The sequence below is a fragment of the Toxorhynchites rutilus genome, chromosome 2, assembly GCF_029784135.1.
Source record: "Toxorhynchites rutilus septentrionalis strain SRP chromosome 2, ASM2978413v1, whole genome shotgun sequence".
Lineage (NCBI taxonomy): Eukaryota > Metazoa > Arthropoda > Insecta > Diptera > Culicidae > Toxorhynchites > Toxorhynchites rutilus.
Genome location: NC_073745.1, coordinates 253,038,815 through 253,060,252, shown reverse-complemented (window position 1 = coordinate 253,060,252; position 21,438 = coordinate 253,038,815). Strand labels below are relative to the sequence as shown.

The 21,438-nt window shown below is 39.0% G+C and overlaps 1 protein-coding gene across 6 annotated transcripts in view; it reads left to right on the top strand.

Annotated features, from left to right (window-relative positions):
• LOC129768012 (85/88 kDa calcium-independent phospholipase A2) overlaps positions 1–9,645 on the top strand; it is a 30,851-nt gene extending 21,206 nt beyond the window's left edge. For all 6 annotated transcript variants that reach the window (XM_055769365.1, XM_055769367.1, XM_055769366.1 and 3 more), the window contains one exon: positions 8,392–9,645. In XM_055769365.1, coding sequence (XP_055625340.1) covers positions 8,392–8,624 — 233 coding nt within the window. In that variant the 3' untranslated portion in view covers positions 8,625–9,645. The remainder of the gene's footprint in view (positions 1–8,391) is intronic.
• Positions 9,646–21,438: the final 11,793 nt, after the last annotated feature.

The window sequence follows — 21,438 nt, the reverse complement described above, 5'->3', positions numbered from 1 at the left end:
CGAAAAAGGCCACCGGAATAGCCTTCGAGGTAAATTTTCAATGCATTGACATGAAATAAATTGCGACATACGAGGGCAAGAATGAATCATCAATCAATTATCGTCAACTGATTCTATAATGAAAAAATCATTTCATAGATTATTCTACTAAGCAGTTGTTTCTAAAATTTCACAGCATTATAGAATAATATCCGAAGGTATAAACAAGCGACTTATATAAAATAACAGCGTAGTTCTACGTCAACAATGCGGTCGTATCTTGGACACAACCTCCTATAATTTTTTACTTAAAAATGGTAAGAGAATAGTTGAATTTTCAGAAAAAAATACTGAAAAATATTTTTAAAATCCTACACTGAAAAAAAACGATTTCAAAAACTAAAAGTCGATGGTCAAAATGGTCATCTCAGATTTTGGTGAAATGATAGATAATTATGTGCCCTACAACTTTTCCATACATTGCAACTTGTGCATTTTTAAAGCAAAAAAGTTTTTCTAACGAAAACTTTTTTAATATTTTATTGAAATTAAGTCATTTTTCAGTGCAGAAAGCCAACCCAAAGTAAAAAAAATAAATAGTAACAAAATAACAAAAGTAATAACAAAAATGTTGAATGAGTGTTTTAAATGTCTTTATTTCAAATCAAATGTAACAAAACTTATGACCTTTTTTGACATCTTCTTCTTGAATGGCGTTAACGTTCCCTGTGGAACTTTTGCCGTCTCAACGCATGCATTAACTATCGTCATTTATTAATACTTAGTTGAGATTTCTTAAGCCAAATAACACGCCTTGAATTTATTCCGAGGGGCAAGCTCTAAAATACGCGTGACCACAGTGCAAGTCGAAGGTAATTTCTCTGACGAAAAATCCCCCGGCCAGAACGGGAATCGAACCCGAACACCCGGCATGATAATGTGAGACGCTAACCACTCGGCCACGGGTGGTTTTTTGACATGAAATTCATTTTTATTTATCTGATCCTATACCATGTACATTAGGGTGCCAATGAATGTAGAGTAGTGCGGGGCAAAGGTGCGCACGAGGCATTTTTTTTATCTGTATTATAGTGATTTTCCACACTTTTTGGTTGGTTCGTCACTCTTACTTCCATTTTTTGGAAGAATGTCGGAAGTGAGAATTGAACTCGTGACCATTAGCGTTAGAGGTATGGATGTTACCACTACGCCAGATCGCCTCCACGCACGAGGCAAAAGTGTGCATTGGCCTTTTTGAAGCAAACGGGCATAAAATTTCGACAACAGTGTATTCGTTTGATACATTATTACACCAGCAGCTCACACATATAAACAAGATACATTTCATGAATGTGGCAAAAAGTTATGAGGTAAAAAGAGTTTTGCGATGTTTTGATCTATTTTTCTCAGTTTTGGAGATGATGATTAACTTACCTAAAATAACTGGAAAGTTTGAAACGATACTGTCCAGGAAATCTTCATTCTATAGTAGATGATAGTACGTATTCGTTTTTGTGATTGCTTGTGGGACAAATGTGCGCAGTGGCTGTGGGGCAAAAATTCGCACCAGAGTTTTGCTCTGAAAAAAAATTATAAAATGTTTTCAACCAAATTTTCAACGGAACCCACAAGAAGAAAACTGATTTGAAAAAAATGCACTGCAGAAATGCTCAAATGGCCCGACAGAGGCTTCGGAAGGGAGTCTCGAAGCGTCGGATTGCAGCAGACCTCGATATTTCTGAATCAGTTCTGAGGCTCTTATCAGTGAGTGATTTATGATTTGAATCTTCTTTTATTGACATTTGTACTTCTGCTGGAATCTGCCAGCTAGGCACCTAGGGCGGTTCAGACAAGTATTTACGAGTGAGCAGTCTGAGGATCTGGCGGACCCCTGCAGAGCACTGGACATAGCTTTCTATGGTATGACTCTCAAAGATTTACGTCGTCTTGCGTTTGATTTTCGGAAGCCAACAACCTCCAGCACGAATTCAACCAAGCTGCAAAACTGGCAGGAAGAGATAAGGATTCTAGCATCTGTTTCTTCGAACCCCACAAGCGCAACGAAGCAACAGCGCTCCAAGGCAAAGCGTCGGAATCCTCAAAACCCAATCCAAGATGGGAAAGAAAAATAAACAATTCCTTAAAAATAATTCAAAATGAATTTCAATTGAATAATGTTTTTATTTTCATCATGTATTCAGTTCAATAACGGTTATGTTTTGTTTATGTTTATGTTCTCACAACGAACTTCAAATAAATATTTTTTGAGTTTCAAATAAATCAAGTGAAGGTAACTATGTATTTATAAACTTGATCTATTCTAATAAAAATGATTTGGCGTCCGTTCCTCACAATTTAATTCAAGAACGGAGCAACGGATTTAAACAGTCAGTATCAGGATTGATGTGTCTAAGTCTGCATCATGAAATTATATACCGCGAGTATAGATTATGTATTATTATTAAAGAAATAATTTCTGCGGGAACTTGAGTGTTCGAAATGATTTATATCAATATATAAATTGTGGGTGGGACGAAGTTCGCTGGGTCAGCTAGTTTGTTAATAAAAAAGAATTCTGTTTCAAATGTTCTTCATTTTCAGTTATCTTATATTGTCAGTCTTCTCTCTCCCAAAAATTTCCACGAGGTAATGATAAAACATTTATTTTTGTTACAAGTTACCTCAGAAGTACAATTCAATAAGTGCGCACTTTTGCCCCGTACTGTGCGCAACTTTGCCCCCACTATGGGGCAAAAGTACGCATTTGCCCCATAGTGGGCAACTTTGGATTTAGTTTCACATATCTTCAATTGTGCAGTAAAAGTTTTAATTCTATTATGTTCTAAAGTAGGAGTGCTTATTCTGATCTTGTTTGAGTTAATTAGTCTTAGTCTCTTGTTGATGCGCCCATATTGCATACTTCAGCTATTATATTATCGCTTATATACTTATATATAATATATAATAGATAGTTACAAATGGCATATTTAGTTTTGGTTTCATATTATTTTATTCTAAAACCTCCAAAATACAGTTTGTTAAGAATACTCGTGATGAAATACGATGTATAATTTCGGTTTTATTGGTTTTACAGAAGTTTTCTCGGTTACCTTATTGTGTTTCCTGAAAAAAAATCCCCCACTACGATTGGACTTTAACCTACACGCGATGAATAACGATATATATCAGCGAATCGATTGATTTTTGATTGAGTTCTCTCGGTAACCTTCTCAGGTTTCCAAAATATAACTCATCGCCGTCGCGATTGGATTTAGAGATTGGAAAAGAATGTGCGATGAAAATAGAATATATAACACGTCCAATTTATTTTACATGTTTTCCTTCTCAGGTTACCTAAAGATAAAATCGTCGATAGTTCGCGTTACACAATCACATCACTTACCATAGTGAATCCTAATTCTTGTCCTCCCTACTAACAACTATCCCTTCCATGATATTCGCTAGGGAACCACGCTATAGAGGCGACCCTTCTGGCCTTCGGGCGGCGAATATCATACCAACTTCCCTTCCCCTGGTGACTGACGGAGGACGTGGCCGGCGTCGTTTTTGACCATTGAAAGATTGAATCACCGAAAATTACACAACTAGAATGATTTGCTAGTCCCAAGCGTCATTCTGTGTGTTCTTTGTGCAATTTGGTTGGTTCAGGTCAATCACGGTGAGCAACTACGAATTGTACAATCTACCCAAGCTCAAGCTTCCAGTATCGGTAACACTGTTGTACTAACTCATTAGTACTCGGTTATAGTTTCCAACCATGAACCGATTCAGTTTCATTCATGAATCCCCATATAAACGAGGCTCGATGGTAGATGGTAGAGCAAAGTAATACAGGGTCTTTCAGATAAAACGCTCACGCAAAAAAAAAATCGAATAGCTGCTTATAAAAATTTTTTTTCGCTCCGTCAATGATAACACTGTATTCCCCACTTCGGGACGATAATATTCGGCTACTCGTTCAGTCGGATGGTTTTTAGTGTCAAGATGTACAATTTACAAGAACGTGTATTTTTAGTGAAACCGTATTGCTCGAGCAACCGAAGCCTTAAGGCGTCGTGCACAAATCACATAACGCTAAAAATGCGATTTATGAACCCCCTCCCCCTATGTAACAAAAAGTAACGCAAGACAAACGCCCCTCCACCTTATGTTACGCAACGCTAATCTTTACACAAAGTCGAAGTCGTTCGTTTAACATAAAAAAAAGATATTTGCCCAGGTCGGAATAAAATATTCTTACGGAAGTAAGAATATTTTATTACTTATATGCAAGTAATGTCATTACGTTGTCATTACTTATATGCAAGTAATGACATCGGAAGAACCTTCGACAAATTCATAGAATTTTGAACATAGACGAAAAATTAATGCCGACATCAGTTGGGATTGGTGCTTTCAATCTATCTGGTGTTAAGCTGACAGGAACATGGACTGATATAAATTGCTGTTGATCCACACTACATCTTGGTTCAATGCAGCAGTTCTTGTCGTTACATTTCACTCCTTGCCAAAAAGCCTGGAATGTCCTTACGTGACGAGCAAACCACTCGGCTTAATATCGTACTAATTCCACTTAAGGTGAAGGTGGAAGCTAGCCACAAATGGCTGCCACAATGGCGCTCATTTCTTTCATCTCCGTCCCTTACCCCTCGCCCGAAAATCAATAATTGCGCGAAACTATGTGAAGAAAATGATCGTTTTCGCACACTTCCCATGAAGTAATATCAACCAAAATCTAATCGATTACTCACAAGATATTAAATTTTCATCTGCTGTCGCACTGTATAGTGAAAAACGTCGGAAAACTCGAGCAAGTGTTCTGAAAGTTAAATTTTCATTTTTCAATCTTCGGCAATGGTTTTGTTTGTATTGGTGAAAGCATCGTTATTTTTTCGACACTGATGCCAGACAACATCATCGAAACAGCTATCAAAACCACTCAATAAAATGTTATTCCTGAGTCATAGCCTTTCATGTCATGAAAATCAATAGAATAAAATAGTGTTGATATCAATACAATCATTATTTTTACGTTTAATGGGTCTATAATGTAAGTTTTAGCAACTTTAATATTGGGTAAGAAAATTGTATTGCAGAGCTCGGAACACTGCCACGGCTGCCTATGCTTTCAAAAACAATAAACGGAAAAGTATTACATTCAATCAAAATGTCTCAGCCAACGAAGAGAAGGGTTAAGGTTCTCCAACGTGAATATGTGAAAACAATACGACCAACGAAGGAAAATATTGAGGAATTATCAGCATCGAGTTACTATGCGGTAGAACTTGTTAATATCAAAAGAGCCCCAATTCGCATGTGTTACAAATTTGCACATGTTACGCTCGCGTATAATCAGAATTTTACTTCATATGCAAAAATACCCCTTCTATATATTCATGTTTGCAATTGGCATGGTTCATCGGAACATATCGTTCATACATTAAATTCAGTATTGAATTGTTAATTTTTTTTCAAATGTATTCAAAGACTCGTGTCAATGAAGCGCCACACAGTCTGATAAGTGAATTGATCTATTTACATGTGCTTTGCTCTTCTCTCACAAACACTATTACCCCATTTTTACACGTGGTTTTACCTATACTACTACAATGGCTAGCTTCCACCTTCACCTTAATCGATTTTGAAGTTTGCGAAATCAATATATTCTGCTTTGAGGAAATATCCGTCGATCGCTAGATCATTCCACACATCAGCTAACGATTCCCCTGCATACTTTAAATGTTTCGTTTCCAGTTGAGATCCCTTATGATCATGAGGAAGCATTCAATCTACTAACTCCCGGGGAAGAGGAGCCATCCCACGTTCAACGATTGAAAGCATTGCGTCCTGGAGAATTTGTAGTAACGCGTATTGGATCAAGATTCAACTGATTGAAATGAAAATCGAAAATATTCATGACCTTTTTAAAACGGGTTCTCGCCTGGTCCTCCATCTACATTAATTATGATTATTGGCTTGATTATTCCTTGAAGCTGTATAATCCCGAATTCAGGCAACTCACTCACTCTTTTAAAATTGAGCCCATGAGAAAATGCGTTCAAAGAACATTGCTTTCCTGAACGCCCTGCAACTTAAATTGGACCACTGTATCAAACTGCTTCAGCATGACCAAGGTGCCCTAGCATCGTGCGATAACAGACGGATTAAGCCTTTGTTTAGCAGCCATGACAAAATCAAAATCTGTGTTTTTGATCTGAATTTTTTTTTCTCTCTTATCTTTTTCTCAAAAAATCTGTATTGAAATTGAAAAATTGAAAAAATAGAAATTATTGATTGGACGATGTAGATGGTATCCACGTAATACATTGCTTTATTGAAGTGCAATAGAAATTTATTCAGTTACCAGGGGATGCTTGTTCATATTGGGCAACGTAAATACCTTCATTAAAATATACTTCAGGTACACACAAAAATGTAATGGAAATAATGAATTTAAAGATAGAATAATAAGGCTAACCTGTCAACGCTTGAGTAGAGCACATTTAGTTACTATAGAGCTTATACTTAGAATATGGACATGACAGGAATTTTTCATTCTAAACAAATTGATCGGGTATGTTTTTATTCAAATTTCTATTTTTTATTCAAACTTTAGTCGTCCAACCATTCGATGGTTCAGCAGATTGTCCTAAAAGCTATTGCTTTTTTATCGCCCAGTTCAGTAGCTTCTATTTCTACATCTTCAACACCTACGTAGATATCTTCTAAATCTCAAAAGTTTGGTCCTGGAACATCAGATTTGATGTTCCAGGACCAAATTATTCTTGGCATATATTACTCAAAAAAATAAGGTAGTGTTCTGGTGTCCGAACTAATCTGAGTGAATTCAGGTGTTCCAGTTTGTTTTGTTCATTTTAACAATCAGTAGAAAAACGCAGTTCAAAAAACAGTAAAATAGAATTTCGGTCGTAGTTGAATCTCTCTAGGTTATGTTTAACGATGGATTCCGGTGAGAACGAGCGAATTCAGCATTTTCAATGGTTCGAGCTTTAATATTTTCTTTAATTTATTTGAAAAAATAAACTTTCAAATTAAATGAATCTTCACGACAGTATGAATGCACTTTCCGAATTCACATTCTCTGTGCTTTAGTGAGGAAATGATAAACGATGTTATTTATTTATTATAACGCTATATGAATAAAATAGGTGAGATAGGAAAATATATTATTAACCTCAAGCCATTATTGCAACGTTGTTTTGAAAAATCTGTAAATTTTGTATGAAATGCAAAAAAGTTTTAATCTGTATCTACAGATTTTTGGTTTAAAAAAAGTCTCAAAAATCTGTATAAATACAGATTTCTATGTAGATATGGTAACCTTGTTCGAGATGCACCTATCTATCTTGGTGCGAAGAGCACAAAATTCATAAGCACGACAGCGCAAAATGTACCCGGCGCAGAACTCAGATACTAAACATTTCTTCTCACTTGTGTGATGCGCGTCTCATTCTATACACACACACACACACACACACACATACAAATCAAATTCTAGCGCCCGCTTTGTCTTCGTTCGTTCTAAGCAAAGCATAAAAGCAACAGCGCGCCCCCTTTTGAACCGTATACGCTTGTGTGAAGAAAAATATCTCAACAAAGAGAGCAATCCAGTTTCAAGCGCGCAGTATAGAAATACGGCGCAATCACGGCGCAAATTTCAGCGTAAAACTCAGCTTAACACTGGACGCAAATATCTGCGTAAGGGTGGGTTTAGACCAGTGATATATTCATGTGAAGAAATATGAGATTTATAGAAATCGCATCATCCGTTTATACTAGCGTGAACTTCTATAATGAATATATTCATATTTTCGGTGAATTTATTCACCTGAAGTAGAACTGTATCCAACTTTAGTGATTTCTCACCAGTGAGAAATTCACAAGCGTTTACATATGCTGAATTTATTCAAGTTATATATACCTCGAATAAGTGTATCATATTTATTCTCACCCGTTTACACCTATTTTCACGTGAATAAATCCATCTATAGCTATAGATCTCCCTAATGTAAACCCGCCATAAGAACGGCGCTGACAACAAACATTTCATCTGTGTTTCGGAGCGTGCTCATTCGCCAGAGCGCATGTGTGCACAAGGAGTGGGAGCTCAACTGGATACAAAAATCTTGTTGCGCATCAGCACCGAGTTGCATTCTGAAGACTGGGGGTACTTAAAGGACCGTTGCTATGTTAATAAGCCACAAGAGACGCGTTATCGAAAAAAGGTGTGGTCAAATCGAAAATGTCCTAAAATAAACTTTATTATTGGTTTTTTTAAATAAAAATCGGTTCACTTTTGTAGAAGTCATTAAAATTTGTTGCGTGAGCGTTTAATCTGAAAGACCCTGTATAATCAGTATATTTTTTCAGGTAATCTCTTGGTGGATCAAGCAACCGCATCGGATGGCCGTGTCGTGGATCGTGCCCGAGCTTGGTGTAGCATGATATGTGTTCCGTACTATCGTTTCAATCCGCAGATGTCGGTGGATATTGCAATGGACGAAAAGATAGACGAACCCCTGATCAACATGCTGTGGGAGGTAAAGGCATACATGTACGCCAATCGGAAAAAACTCATTGAAATGATAAACTTGCTAAAATAATAAAACTGGGTGTGGTTTTTCTCTTCGCTTATGAGAAGTCGGATGATTGTTTTACGTATGAAGAAGAAAATAACGTTGTCAGCGACAATACACAAATACTTTTGATAAATAACGAATTGAGGAAAGACTTTTAGCAAAAAAAAACTTTTTCCAATAAACAAACTTGAATTGAAGATAATTATGTTTCAAATTTTCTTGGGTATTTATTTTTTGTAGGCAGAATTTCTATTACCGATATCAGATAAGGAATAACAAATAGTCGGTGACAAATTCCTTCTCGAGTATTATCGCTATTCAAACAACAGCTATTTTGAGGGCCTGTTTGTCCATTTCCCCACCTAGAACACAATAAATTTATAGAAAGTAGACAGAAACATAGACCACCAAGAAAAAAAACTGAACAAATTGTTATCTGCATTCTATTCGTTCGAAGCTTCGAAGCACTGTTGAAATTAACGTTTATACAAAAAAAAAACAAATCTGATCAGATTTTATACAGGTAACTGAAAATTCATGAGTTTAAAAAAAGTCGAAATAATATTCGTTAGGAATAGGATCTTTGCTTCCTTGAACACGTTTACACCGGCATTGCTTCCAGTTTCTCTGTATAGGATGGTACTAAAAATGAGTTACATTAAGAAGGAATCGAAATTTGAGTGAGTGAAAGTGTAAAAGCTTTTTAACAATTTACTACGATGAACACAGCGCTGCGTGAAGCCGTATTCCCGATTCATTCGCACTCAATTTCAATTAAGACGAGTTGGCTAAGAATTCATAAATTAAAATATTTAAGAAGTGTGAAGCCGCCGATAAATGGAACCGCGTTATAAAAAGCGATGTTACAAAATTTAAAAAAAACAAACCTTTTTGTCGTTTGATGTCAACCCCATGACCGGTAATCGATGTGAGTATATATGAATGGTGATATTATTGTATGTTTAAAAAATAAAAAGTACCTATGCGAGGTTATATTTGGAACTATTACGTTAATAAATTGTTTTCGAAGAGCCACGTACATACAGGAGTATATTTCTATCAAATAGATTCACAAACCCAGTTTAGCCTTAAGTTCTGTCGGTGAAATCGCAACTACTACCAGCAGAATAATTTGAAGTCGTATAATCTGACGCCCCTCCTTCACTCTCACCAAATTTCGCGGTGCCATTTTTTTTTTATCCAAAATATATATTTTATTAAGGCGCATATGGCGTCAGCCTAACGGGGCCGGGAGTTCAATATTTTGACAATGTTTGCTTAGACTATGTTAGTAATATGTAACCGATTACTCGCGGTTGACTCGAGGTTAGTATTACAAGTGTTCTCATAATTGGTATGTCGCAGTCTTCGATGCTCTGTACGTGTGCCCGACACGGGATACTTCCTATTGGGATGCAGCTGACCATTAATCAGCAACGCCCCCCTAGTCTGTACCCCATATCTAGCGTGGTGCGTCTTTCTCGACTCGAGGAATCCAGGATAGAATGGCGGCGCAATCATCAGCTCGTGTAGAGTTGTCATGAGCGGTACAACCTTTGGCGCTTGTTGAATGATCAGTGGACTGCACAACCTTTGGCCCGTGTGTCTGTAAAGAGTGTGTGTATGTATTGCCGCGACTAAGTAAAAGTTTATCGATCGGATAGGAGGGATATGAAACGGGGACACAACGAAGGAAACATCATTAAACGTTGACATCGGCGTTTCTGAGGAACAGGTATAGATGAAGCAGAAGATCAAGATCGCGGCTACCTAAGATATCCCGGACGGGGATATCCGATTGTCTGCCTTGTGCTCTCAGTGCTCTAGAGAGCTGAGAGCGAGCAGCATGGAATCGGATACGCGACCAGACAACATGCTCGATGTCGTGATAGCCATCGCCACAATCACAAAGATTGTTTGCTGCGAGCCCAATACGATAGAGATGCGCGTTTAGGTTGTAGTGATTGGACATAAGCCGAGATATCACGCGAATGAAATCACGACCTACATTCAATCCCTTGAACCATGCACTCGTCGAGACCTTAGGGATAATCGTGTGTAACCAACGACCGAACTCATCACCACTCCACATGCGCTGCCAACTTACGAGCGTATACTGACGAGGAATGTGGAAAAATTCATTATAAGCAATTTGCCTTTCAAAAAGTGTGCCTTCTAAAGCGCCCACCTTAGCTAGCGAGTCCGCTTTCTCATTCCCCGGAATCGAGCAATGAGAGGGAACCCATACTAAGGTAATCTTGAATAATTTTTCGACCAAAACACTCAAAAGTTGTCTTATTCTAGTTAGGAAATAAGATGAGCGTTTATCAACCTTCATTGAGCGGATTGCCTCTATTGAGCTGAGACTGTCTGAAAAAATAAAATAGTGGTCGATGGGCAATGTTTCAATGATCCCTAATGCGTAATATATCGCACCCAGTTCAGCGACATACACGGAACAAGGATCTTTGAGTTTGAAAGAGGCACTGGAATTTTCATTGAAGATGCCGAAGCCAGTGGACTCGTTTATGAATGAACCGTCAGTAAAGAACATTTTATCAGATCCAACTTTCCCATATTCTGCCGAAAATATCGGCGGAATAGAATCGGAGCGTAGGTGATCTGGGATTCCATGGATTTTTTGTCGCATGGACAGATCGAAAATGACAGAGGAATTGCAGAAGTATGGGAAGCAAACTTGGTTGGAGATGCCTGGTGAAGGTTGCACGTCGTGGGTAAGGTACTCATGGTATATAGACATAAAACTTGACTGAGGAGTCAGTTGGAGTAGATTTTCGAAGTTATCAATCACCAATGGATTCATGATCTTGCAACGGATGAGAAATCTGTAGGATAATTCTGTGAACCGAAGAGTAAGCGGGGGTACTCCTGCCAAAACTTCGAGACTCATCGTATGTGTCGAATGCAAACACCCCATGGCTATACGCAAGCAACGATATTGTATTCTCTCCAGCTTGAGAATATGAATCCTGGCAGCTGATCGGAAGCAAAAACTGCCATATTCTAACACTGATAATATCGTTGTTTTGTACAACTGAATGAGGTCTCCTGGATGGGCACCCCACCATGTTCCGGTTATTGTTTGGAGAAAATTGATTCTTTGCTGGCATTTCTGTTTCAAATACGCAATGTGTCTCCCCCAGGTACACTTAGAATCAAAATATACACCCAGGTATTTGAAAAACATAGAGTGTTGGATCGTTTTGCCGGATAGGTGAAGCTGGAATTGGGCGGGTTCGTGCTTCCTAGAAAAAACGACCATTTCAGTTTTCTCCGTAGAGAATTCGATACCCAGCTTGAGGGCCCACGTGAACAGATTGTTCATGGTATCTTGCAACGACTTTTGCAGAGCGACGGGATTAGTACCCGTGATGGAAATAACTCCATCGTCTGCAAGTTGTCTCAGCGTGCAGTCTCTAGTTAGACAATCATCCATATCATTGACGTAAAAACTGTACAAGAGGGGGCTTAGGCAGGAACCTTGTGGTAGGCCCATAAAACTGTAACGAGAAGATTTCGAGCTGCCATGAGAGAAAATCATGTGCTTTTCTGACAGTAAATTGTACAGGAATTTGTTAAGAATTGGTGAAAGTCCACGATTATGAAGTTTCTCTGAGAGAATTTCCATGGAAACTGAATCAAATGCCCCTTTGATATCGAGAAAAACGGAAGCCATTTGTTCTTTGCGAGCAAATGCGATTTGGATTTCAGAAGATAGCAGCGCGAGACAATCATTTGTCCCTCTACCTCGGCGGAAGCCAAACTGCGTATTTGACAGCAAATTGTTTGTTTGTTGTCTCTAACAATTTACGAATACAGGATAACATTGCAATCGGCCTATACGAGTTGTGATCGCAAGCCGGCTTGTTGGGTTTCCGTATGGCTATCACTCTCACTTGTCTCCAGTCATGCGGGATAATATTCAGCTCCAGAAACTTGTTGAACAAGTTCAGCAAACGCTGTTTTGCCAAGTCGGGAAGATTCTTCAACAAGTTGAATTTAATCTTGTCCGACCCCGGAGCTGAATTGTTACATGAGAGAAGGGCAATTGAGAATTCCACCATCGAAAAATTCTCATAATCGCTTTGAAGTGGAATGTCGCGTACGACGTTTTGTGCAGGAACGGTGTCGGGGCAAACCTTCCTTGCAAAGTTAAAAATCCAACGGTCAGAGTATTCCTCACTTTCGTTTGTATGGTTCCAGCCACGCATTTTCCTAGCCGTATTCCAAAGAGTGCTCATAGCGGTCTTCCTTGACAAACCATTGACGAACTTCCGCCAATATCCACGCTTTTTTGCTTTAATCAAACCTTTTAGTTTGGCTTCTAGAGCTTGGTACTTTAGAAACCATTCCACTAATCCAGTTTTCCTGAATTTTTTGAAAGCGGATGATTTTTCAAGGTAGACCTTTGAACACTCCTTGTCCCACGACGTCGGAAAGTGGTAGCCGGTACACGTTTCTTTTGAGCTTGAAGTGCGCTTTCGTAAATCAAACTCGATATAAAGTTATACTCTTCGAGTGGAGGAAGTTCATGCATTGAAACAATTGCTTCAGATATTATTTCCGCAAATGTTCTCCAGTCAATATTCTTCGTGAGGTCATACGAAATATTGACTGACTCACGAGAGCTTGATTCATTAGCGATCGATAAAATTATTGGTAGGTGATCACTACCGTGGGGATCTTGGATTACCTTCCACATGCAATCCAGGGATAACGAAGAAGAGTATAGAGATATGTCTAGCATGCTTGCCCGTGCAGGAGGGTTGGCTATTCTGGTTGCTTCCCCAGTATTCAAAACTGTCAATTTGAAGTTGTCGCACAGATCATAAATCAAAGTGGCACGGTTGTCATCGTAGAGTGATCCCCATGCTGTTCCATGGGAGTTAAAATCACCTAAGATTACCCGCGGCTCCGGCATTGCCTCGATAGTATCAAAGAACTGATGGCGGCCTACCGTAGTTCTGGGAGGGATATATATCGAAGCAATGCAGAGGTCTTTGCCATTGATTTGTGTCTGGCAAGCAACAACTTCAATGCCTGTCATCGATGGGAGAGTGACTCTATAGAAGGAGTGACATTTTTTAATCCCCAATAGTACGCCACCAAACGAGTCATTTCGATCGAGGCGAATTATGTTGAAATCGTGGAAATTCAGCTCATCGGCTGAAGAAAGCCATGTTTCACAGAGAGAAAATACATCACAGTTAGAGCTGTGAACTAAAAATTTAAATTGATCTAGTTTAGGAATAATGCTTCTGCAATTCCACTGTATTACAGTGGTCAAATCCTTGACCTCTTGCACTGAATCAGGCATCGAGGGAAATGAACGCTGCCAAAAAACCACATTTTTCTTTCAAAAATGTTCTCACAATCGGAAGCAAACATAAAACTATGCTTTTAAGAGGGTCGTTTATATTTAAAGCATTTAAAATGTTGTCCACCAGGTCAGAAAGCGCAAGCAAGCCAGATTGTGGCTGTTGCCTCGACCGCGAAAAAGGAGCAGACGTGTTGGGTGCTGCTCCGGGAAGTGCTGAGGACCCCTGGTGCGTAGAAGAACCGCTTAAACCAGGAGGTACTTGCTTCGGTCTATTCTCAGCACGTTCGATTCGAGTTTTCATTCCAACTTGGGAAGTTTCGGTTTTCTTTCTGGGGAGTGAAGGAAAAGAAGTAATTTTTCTTTTCCTGATGGCACCCTGCGATGTACCGGAACTTCCTGCATTGGGAGCGTCAGTAACAGGCTCGTCGTTCTGCAGAATGGAGTAGGGATTGTCCTGAGTCGTTGGAACGGGACTCTTAAGCATTTCTGCATAAGTCCGCTTGGAACGTTCTTTTAAGGAACGCTTGATTTTTTCCCCTCGTTGTATGTACACCGGGCATTGAGTAAGATCATGAGGAGTCCCGCCGCAATGAAGACACTTGCGCTCTTTCGGGCAAGGATTCTCATCATGGCTCTCTCCACAATCTGCGCAACGTTTTTTGTTGCAACAATAGGCGGCCGTGTGACCGAGTTGCATACATTTGTTGCATTTCATTACCCGGGGTACAAACAACCGAACAGGTAAACGAAGTGCGCCTATTGCAACGTAGTTAGGAAGGGCGGAACCCTCAAATGTCACACGAAAAGAGTTTGTCCGATTGAGGACTCGTTTGTCATTTTTAAGTGACACAGATTTCAGTCGCTCGCATGCAAGAATCTTCACACTTTTAAGTGAAGAGTTCTTGAAGCGACCGACACCATCGAGTATCTCTTTTCGAGTCAAACCCTTTTCGTTTATTACACCGTCTATTTCAACGTTGCAACAGGGTACGTATACGCGATACTCGATCGCAAAGAGATCACAGCGCGTTATTTCATTCGCTTGGGTTCTGCTGGAGACGACAACTCGTAATTTGTCTGGCCCCATCCGAGTAATCTCGGTAACTTCGGAAAATTTCTGTGTCAACTCTTTTGAGATGCGAATGACGTTAAGAGGTTTGGATTTTCGTCTAAAGTATACGATAAATGGGCCTTTGGCGCCATCAGGGTATTCTTTTAGACGAAAATCCTGCTTCTCGTCTTTTTCCTCATCTTCAGAGCTTTCTATTTCGTATACAGAATTTTCCTCCTCATCTTCTGTTTCATCCTCCTGCTCTTCAGGAGGAGGTTCATTATCTGATATATTCTTTGGCGTGGATGGGGGATCCTCCCCGCCCTCTGCCATATTAATAAAAACGAAGAAGTAGACAACTGTTCGATATGAACAGAATATAATAATTTGGAAAATATAAATTAGTAAAAGAAATTATATTACTATATTAGTTATTGTTGAAAATTTTATTTATTTCAATTTTTGTTATTATGTGTAATTTGAAAATGAAAAAAGTTCCAATAATAGTTCAACGGTGATGTATCAAAATGGACACCCCTAATGCCAACGCTTGCCGATTTGGTAAACACAAAGTTTAAACAATGGTGTAAATCGTGCACAGAAGCTATTCAGAATGATGGAAGAAGAAAGAGGAAAATAAACTTCTACTTGCCGCCGCTGTGTAGCGTGTGTGATGATGTGTCTTGCTGCCGGATTGTCTCGATAGCGCACCACTTTTTATGAGCTTTACTTCGCTCGCAGCGCACCAGATGAAAAAATACACACTAGAAACGGATGTAAAAAAAACACCTGTATCGGATCAAATATAGGTTCGACCGATCTGCTTGCGAGTTGTCGAAGCAATCAACGGTGCGGTGCCATTTGTATTTCTTCGGTTTTTCAGCAACAATGAAGTTCGGTCTGTACGAGAAGCGTGTGGTAACCGTTATGCGGAAGAGGGCGGAACAGATTCACAAACTGCTCAAACCGCTTTCTATCAATGAACGATTCCTGTTTCGTACACTACAACGGTGCAAACAAAACAACCGATGTCGAAGATAGTCCCAGAGAAGAGCGTCCGAAGTCTGTACGGCTGCGCAATATCATCCACGCCGTTCGTGAATGCGTTCGGCGTAATGATCTTCGCAAACAAAAGCGTCGAGTAGCCGAAATTATCTTTACCGAACACGGAATAAGTCGAATTTTGCGTGAAGATTTACAATTGGGTATGTACAGGCGATGTGTGTGCCATTTATTGATGCCCAGGTTGATACAAATACGATTGGAACAATGCAAAAAAAACTCCTAAAATGGTTACAAATCGTGCTGAACAATCAACCTTCATCTCCGCGTATGATTGGTCATCCAGTAGTCCAGACCTCAGAATATTGGATTATTCACAATACTAACGAGCTTTTCGCGTTCCGGCAGCCTCTTCCTGAAGAATGTATACAAACAAAATTCTGGATAGAATAAAGTGCATTCAGGTGAACCTGTATCACGCCAATGCAGCAAGCAGTGTCATACGCAGAAGGTTCACTCACGAAACTCTGGATGTGGCTCTTGGTTCAATCATTTTGAGAATTGGCAGCAATTCTTATCCGGGATAACATAAGGTATGTACCCATCACAGAATTCTTCAATAGAACTATTGTGGCAATACAATTGGAGGTTCCAACAACCCGAGGGGAAACCGTAATCATCGTCGCCTTGGCTTATTACCCAGGAGACATTGTTCAAGTTCCTCCGTTTGAAGTTGCTGCATTGGTCCAACATTGCAAATTAAAGAACAAACAGTTTATAATAGGAGGCAAGGCTAATGCCCACCATACGGTCTGGGCAGCCGTATGGCACCCGCCATGTTTTTGGTGCCAGCATCTCACACGTCAGAAGTATTTGTTTTCTTCAAACAGCGATCCGCGTTGACGGCAGTGAGCTTCGTTTACTAGTTTAGGGGAACGTCAAAGAACAGCTGATTTTCAGTCGGAGTGGTCGTTTTCAAAATTAAAATTATGAATGAAAATTAGCTTTCGTACGATTTAATTGAATTCATAAAAGATGTCAACAAAACTGGAGTTAAACACCTTTTTTAAATTTGAACAAATGTTGATAAGAGATTCCCAGCAATTCTTGATGTTTATTGCGTGATTTGGTTACTGTATAAGTTGTTTGAAACGAAGGTTTAGTGTAATGATTTTATTTTGAGGATTATATTCACAAACATACAAGTATGACTGATATAAATTGCATGTATATGATGCGCCTGCCAGCCCATACATGCTAACGTGGAGGCGATATACATACATCTTAGAAAAAACTTAAATCGTATAATTATCGTTTATATTACATCATATACCCCATATACATGTATATGGCCTCCAATTTCATATGCATATGCCAGTTATAAACATCATACACGTAATGTGTCTTGGATGTATGTATATCGCCTCCAATTTTAGATTTTTGACGTAGGACTACGTCTTACATTAAGGGTGCCAAATCAGGTCACGTTTTTATGAAATAAAGTTAACGTTAATAACTATTTTTTCTACGAACGGATTTAAACGATTTGCATACCAATCAAATTGGAAATTTTCTAAGATTTTTTTTGTTTGACATGCTTTACATTACAATCCCATAGTCTGTATATGGTTTAAACTGATGAAAATGAGAAGCGTTCCCATTTTCCCATACATTTGTTCTGTCCATTTGTGCAACCGCTAGAACAGAAACAACGAAGGGGGATAGCAGAAAGAAAAATTTTGCGAAGTAAACTACACCCTTGCATAATAAGTAAGCTGTCGCTAGCGTATAAGTATTGCATCTCCTCTGAGGAAAATTCTCAGAATCTTTCTGTGCCCGAAACAACAAAGGTCGCTCATTCTGCTCGTTTTGTGTTTAATGTTTCCCCTCGAGCTGTGAACACTAGTGAATATTTCACTTGAAGTGTATTTAGCATTGCAATGAACACAACCATCCGAGTCATAGCAAACAAGGCGAAAAAAGAGAAGAGTGCAAATGATTATAGGTCGCTTCTAAACATCGCTGTTTGGTTTTTCGAAAACAAGCAACGTTTTTGTTGCGCGAAACATAGAAACTTAGAGAAACTTTGTTGACGGTTTTGACCGAGAGTCGAGAAACGATTTTTCATAAACGGTCATTCTCGCGATGTTTCATTTTTATCACTTCAAGTGTGTGCATCTGTTAGACACGTGTTTGATGCTTGTTGAATGACGATGCACTTTTTCTTTTTCTTTCGAATTCTAGATACTTGAAACTCAGACAGTTCATTCGTCTTCGATGGCGATGCACGGAAGATGCCTCTTGTAAATGTTCAGTGCAATGCGTGCATTGATATAAAGAAACAAATTGCGACACATGACCAATTAGTGTATTGTATTGTTCTCGCAAAGGCAAAAAATTAACGTTCTTCTCGAAATGATTCTACAAAACTACGAAAGCCATCAAACCTTTTGAGAGTCCCTGGAACTTTTTACTAAAGAGTTATTTATGAAATTTCGACGTATTCGCAAATAATATTCGAAATGATAAACCATCAAATTTCAAAAAAAAGAAGATTGCGTAGTCCTACGTTCTAAGCGGTCGGGTCTCGGATACAACCCCTCGAATTTTTTACGATTTAATGTTTGCTGGGCCGGCCCGAAGGCAGTTTTAAATTGTTAAAGTATGAATGAAATTTTTTGCTTCATGTTATTTGATTACTTGAAACATGTAGTACTGAACTTTATTTAACCATTTCTATATAAATTTTGCGATATGTCCACTAAAGCACAATAAACAATCAGGAATTTCGTATCCGATTGCAACTCTTTCGTATCATATGTAAGAGCTTTATTTGCCCTAAAAACATATTTCAGATAGCCGTACGAGATAGCTGCGGCTTGATAATCCAAACAACCGGAGTTCAAATCCCATCGGAGCAATTTTATAACCGTCGTCACCACTAATATCAAACATTTATATCCCTAAAAGTCAATTGATTAATTCCTATTTGTACAGACATAAATGTTTATAAAGGTTCTATATACATACAAAAATGATGATTCCCCGGGCCGAACATTTTACTTTAATATTTTCCGCCATTTTTTTTAAAGGCAGTGATAAATCGTATATTCGTGTGACAACAGACTTATTATGTTATTAGGTATTGCCTAATAACGTAGCATGTACAGTAAGTTACCTCTAATTCGACATTTAGTTAATTGGACAGACCTGTAATGGGACACAGTAATTGCACATTTTCATCTCTAATTGGATATTTTGTAAAAATCGAGTATGGTACCCAAAGTATGGCCCCAGATTGGAAGTCGCCACCAGATGTCGACATTGTACCACTATCATCGTGAATGTCCAATTACAGGCCAACCACCTCTAATGCGATACTGAGTAGTGCCTCGGTATGTCGAGGATTAGAGGTAACTTACTGTATATGATATTTGGGTGCATCATGTACCACCCAAAATATCAGATATTCGATGCTCTATATACGATAGTTATACGATTTAATGTTTGCTGGGTTGGCATTCTTGGCAGCTTGGTTTGTCAGGTTTATAATCTCATGTTTACAGTTTTGAGTTAAGTGCAATTGAATGACGAAGTTGAACTAATTTATTTTTGTAACTATGTTTATCAGAACGCAAAAGATCGGCAAACAGATAATCTTTCGTTGTTAAAAGTTAAAAATAAAAAAGCAACTTTAACTTTCACTTTTCTTGAAACCGGAAATATTCGGACTTAAAAATAATTTTTAATATTTCAAACATACATGTATTTACCAAAATCTATAATAATTATTATAATTATCAAGAACGTTTTCCGCCATTCGTTTTTTGGTTGTCTGTTTTAAATCGTATATACGCATGACAATAGTCGTACTAGATGCATGTATAAGTCGTATATTCATCCATCCAATGATCGTGAATACTGTTGCAAGTGGAAAATAAATATGTGTTCGTTGCTTATAATGCGAACATAAATGAGGGGTTTAGAACGAAAGGGGTGTAAGTGATTTAATCGATTTCTCTACATCGACTCTCTCTTTTGGTCATAACTTAGCTGCAAATACATTCCCAGCTTTATTTGACAATATGGAAAATAGGTCAGAACCTCATCTATCGGCTTATATAGCAAACTTAAATTGGAACGTTTTTGCAGTTGGGTTATTAAGTAAAGAAAAAGTTGATGAAGAGAAATCGATCAAGTCACATACACCCCTTGCATTCTAAGCCCCTCAAATAACAATATAATACAGTAATTTAAATTTAATACGACGCGCCGAAGCACCACTCAGTGTCGCTTTGGAGGCGATTTTGGCCTGTAATTGAACATTGACGATGTAAGTGGTACAGTGTCTACGTCTGGTGGTGTAAATGACCGGCCTCCGTGGAGTACACTATTTTGCCCCGGGACGCGGAAATGTATCTTACCTCTTGTGTGGCTGGAACAAGAAAGAGGGCCAATGTTGTGTGTGTCGTGCTCAGATGAGCTGTCAGCCCGAGGTGCAAGGTTGCTATGATCGAGGTATATACGAATGGTGGGATGAACGAGTGTGGCGAGATATTTATAGCTGACAGTGTTGCCAATATGCATTCTAGCGTTCACACATCCTCCCCCCTCTCTAAAAAAAACGGAACCTGGGGAATAAATGAAAGATTTTTTTTTCAGTTTTATTTTTATTTTCGAAATTTCATGCCGTCCTCCTATGAAGCAGCATTATATGATCATCCGTTTTCTTCTCATTCTTGTACAACATTAACGTAATCTTTTAAATTTGCCGGTTTCCGTCTGCTACGTGTTGGTCGCTGTGATTCGTTACCTTTTGAAGTGTCTTCCTGAGCTGCGGCTTGTACTTTGGTGGAGTCCCTATCGCTGTCTTTATTGTTGCTGATCGGTGTTTGGGAATCCCGCCACTGATGAACTTTTTTTGCCTGTGACACGTGCCTTCGCATCACGTGACCGTTCTCATCGCTCAGGTCAAGCATACCGTTACGTTCTTCCATCACGGTATATATGTGAGGGTCGAACCGCGATTCTGCTTTCCGGCCGATTTTGTCGTTCAATGATAACCGTATCTCCAGGTGCCACACGACACAAACGAGCCCCTCGTCTTGTATCTTCCCGCTTTTTGGATTGTAATTTTGATTGCTTGTCTTTCTCATTGAGTAAATCGTCATCAAATGAAGCTTTCCCGCGACGCAGAAGGGGCAGTCCACGCTTGAATTTTCTCCCCGTCATAACTTCTTCTGGTGGTACCCCTGTAACAGAGTGCGCAGCGGCGTTGTAAGCATGAATAGCTGCTTTCAACTCCTCTCTATAATTTGCCCCGGTTGAAGCTGCTGCTGCCATTGCCTTATTAATCAGTTATTGTTTATTGCAGTGCAAGATCCGAATTTGTGAAACGGCTTGTCACATTTTGAGCATCTTGAGCGGCGTCCCGGACCGCGATA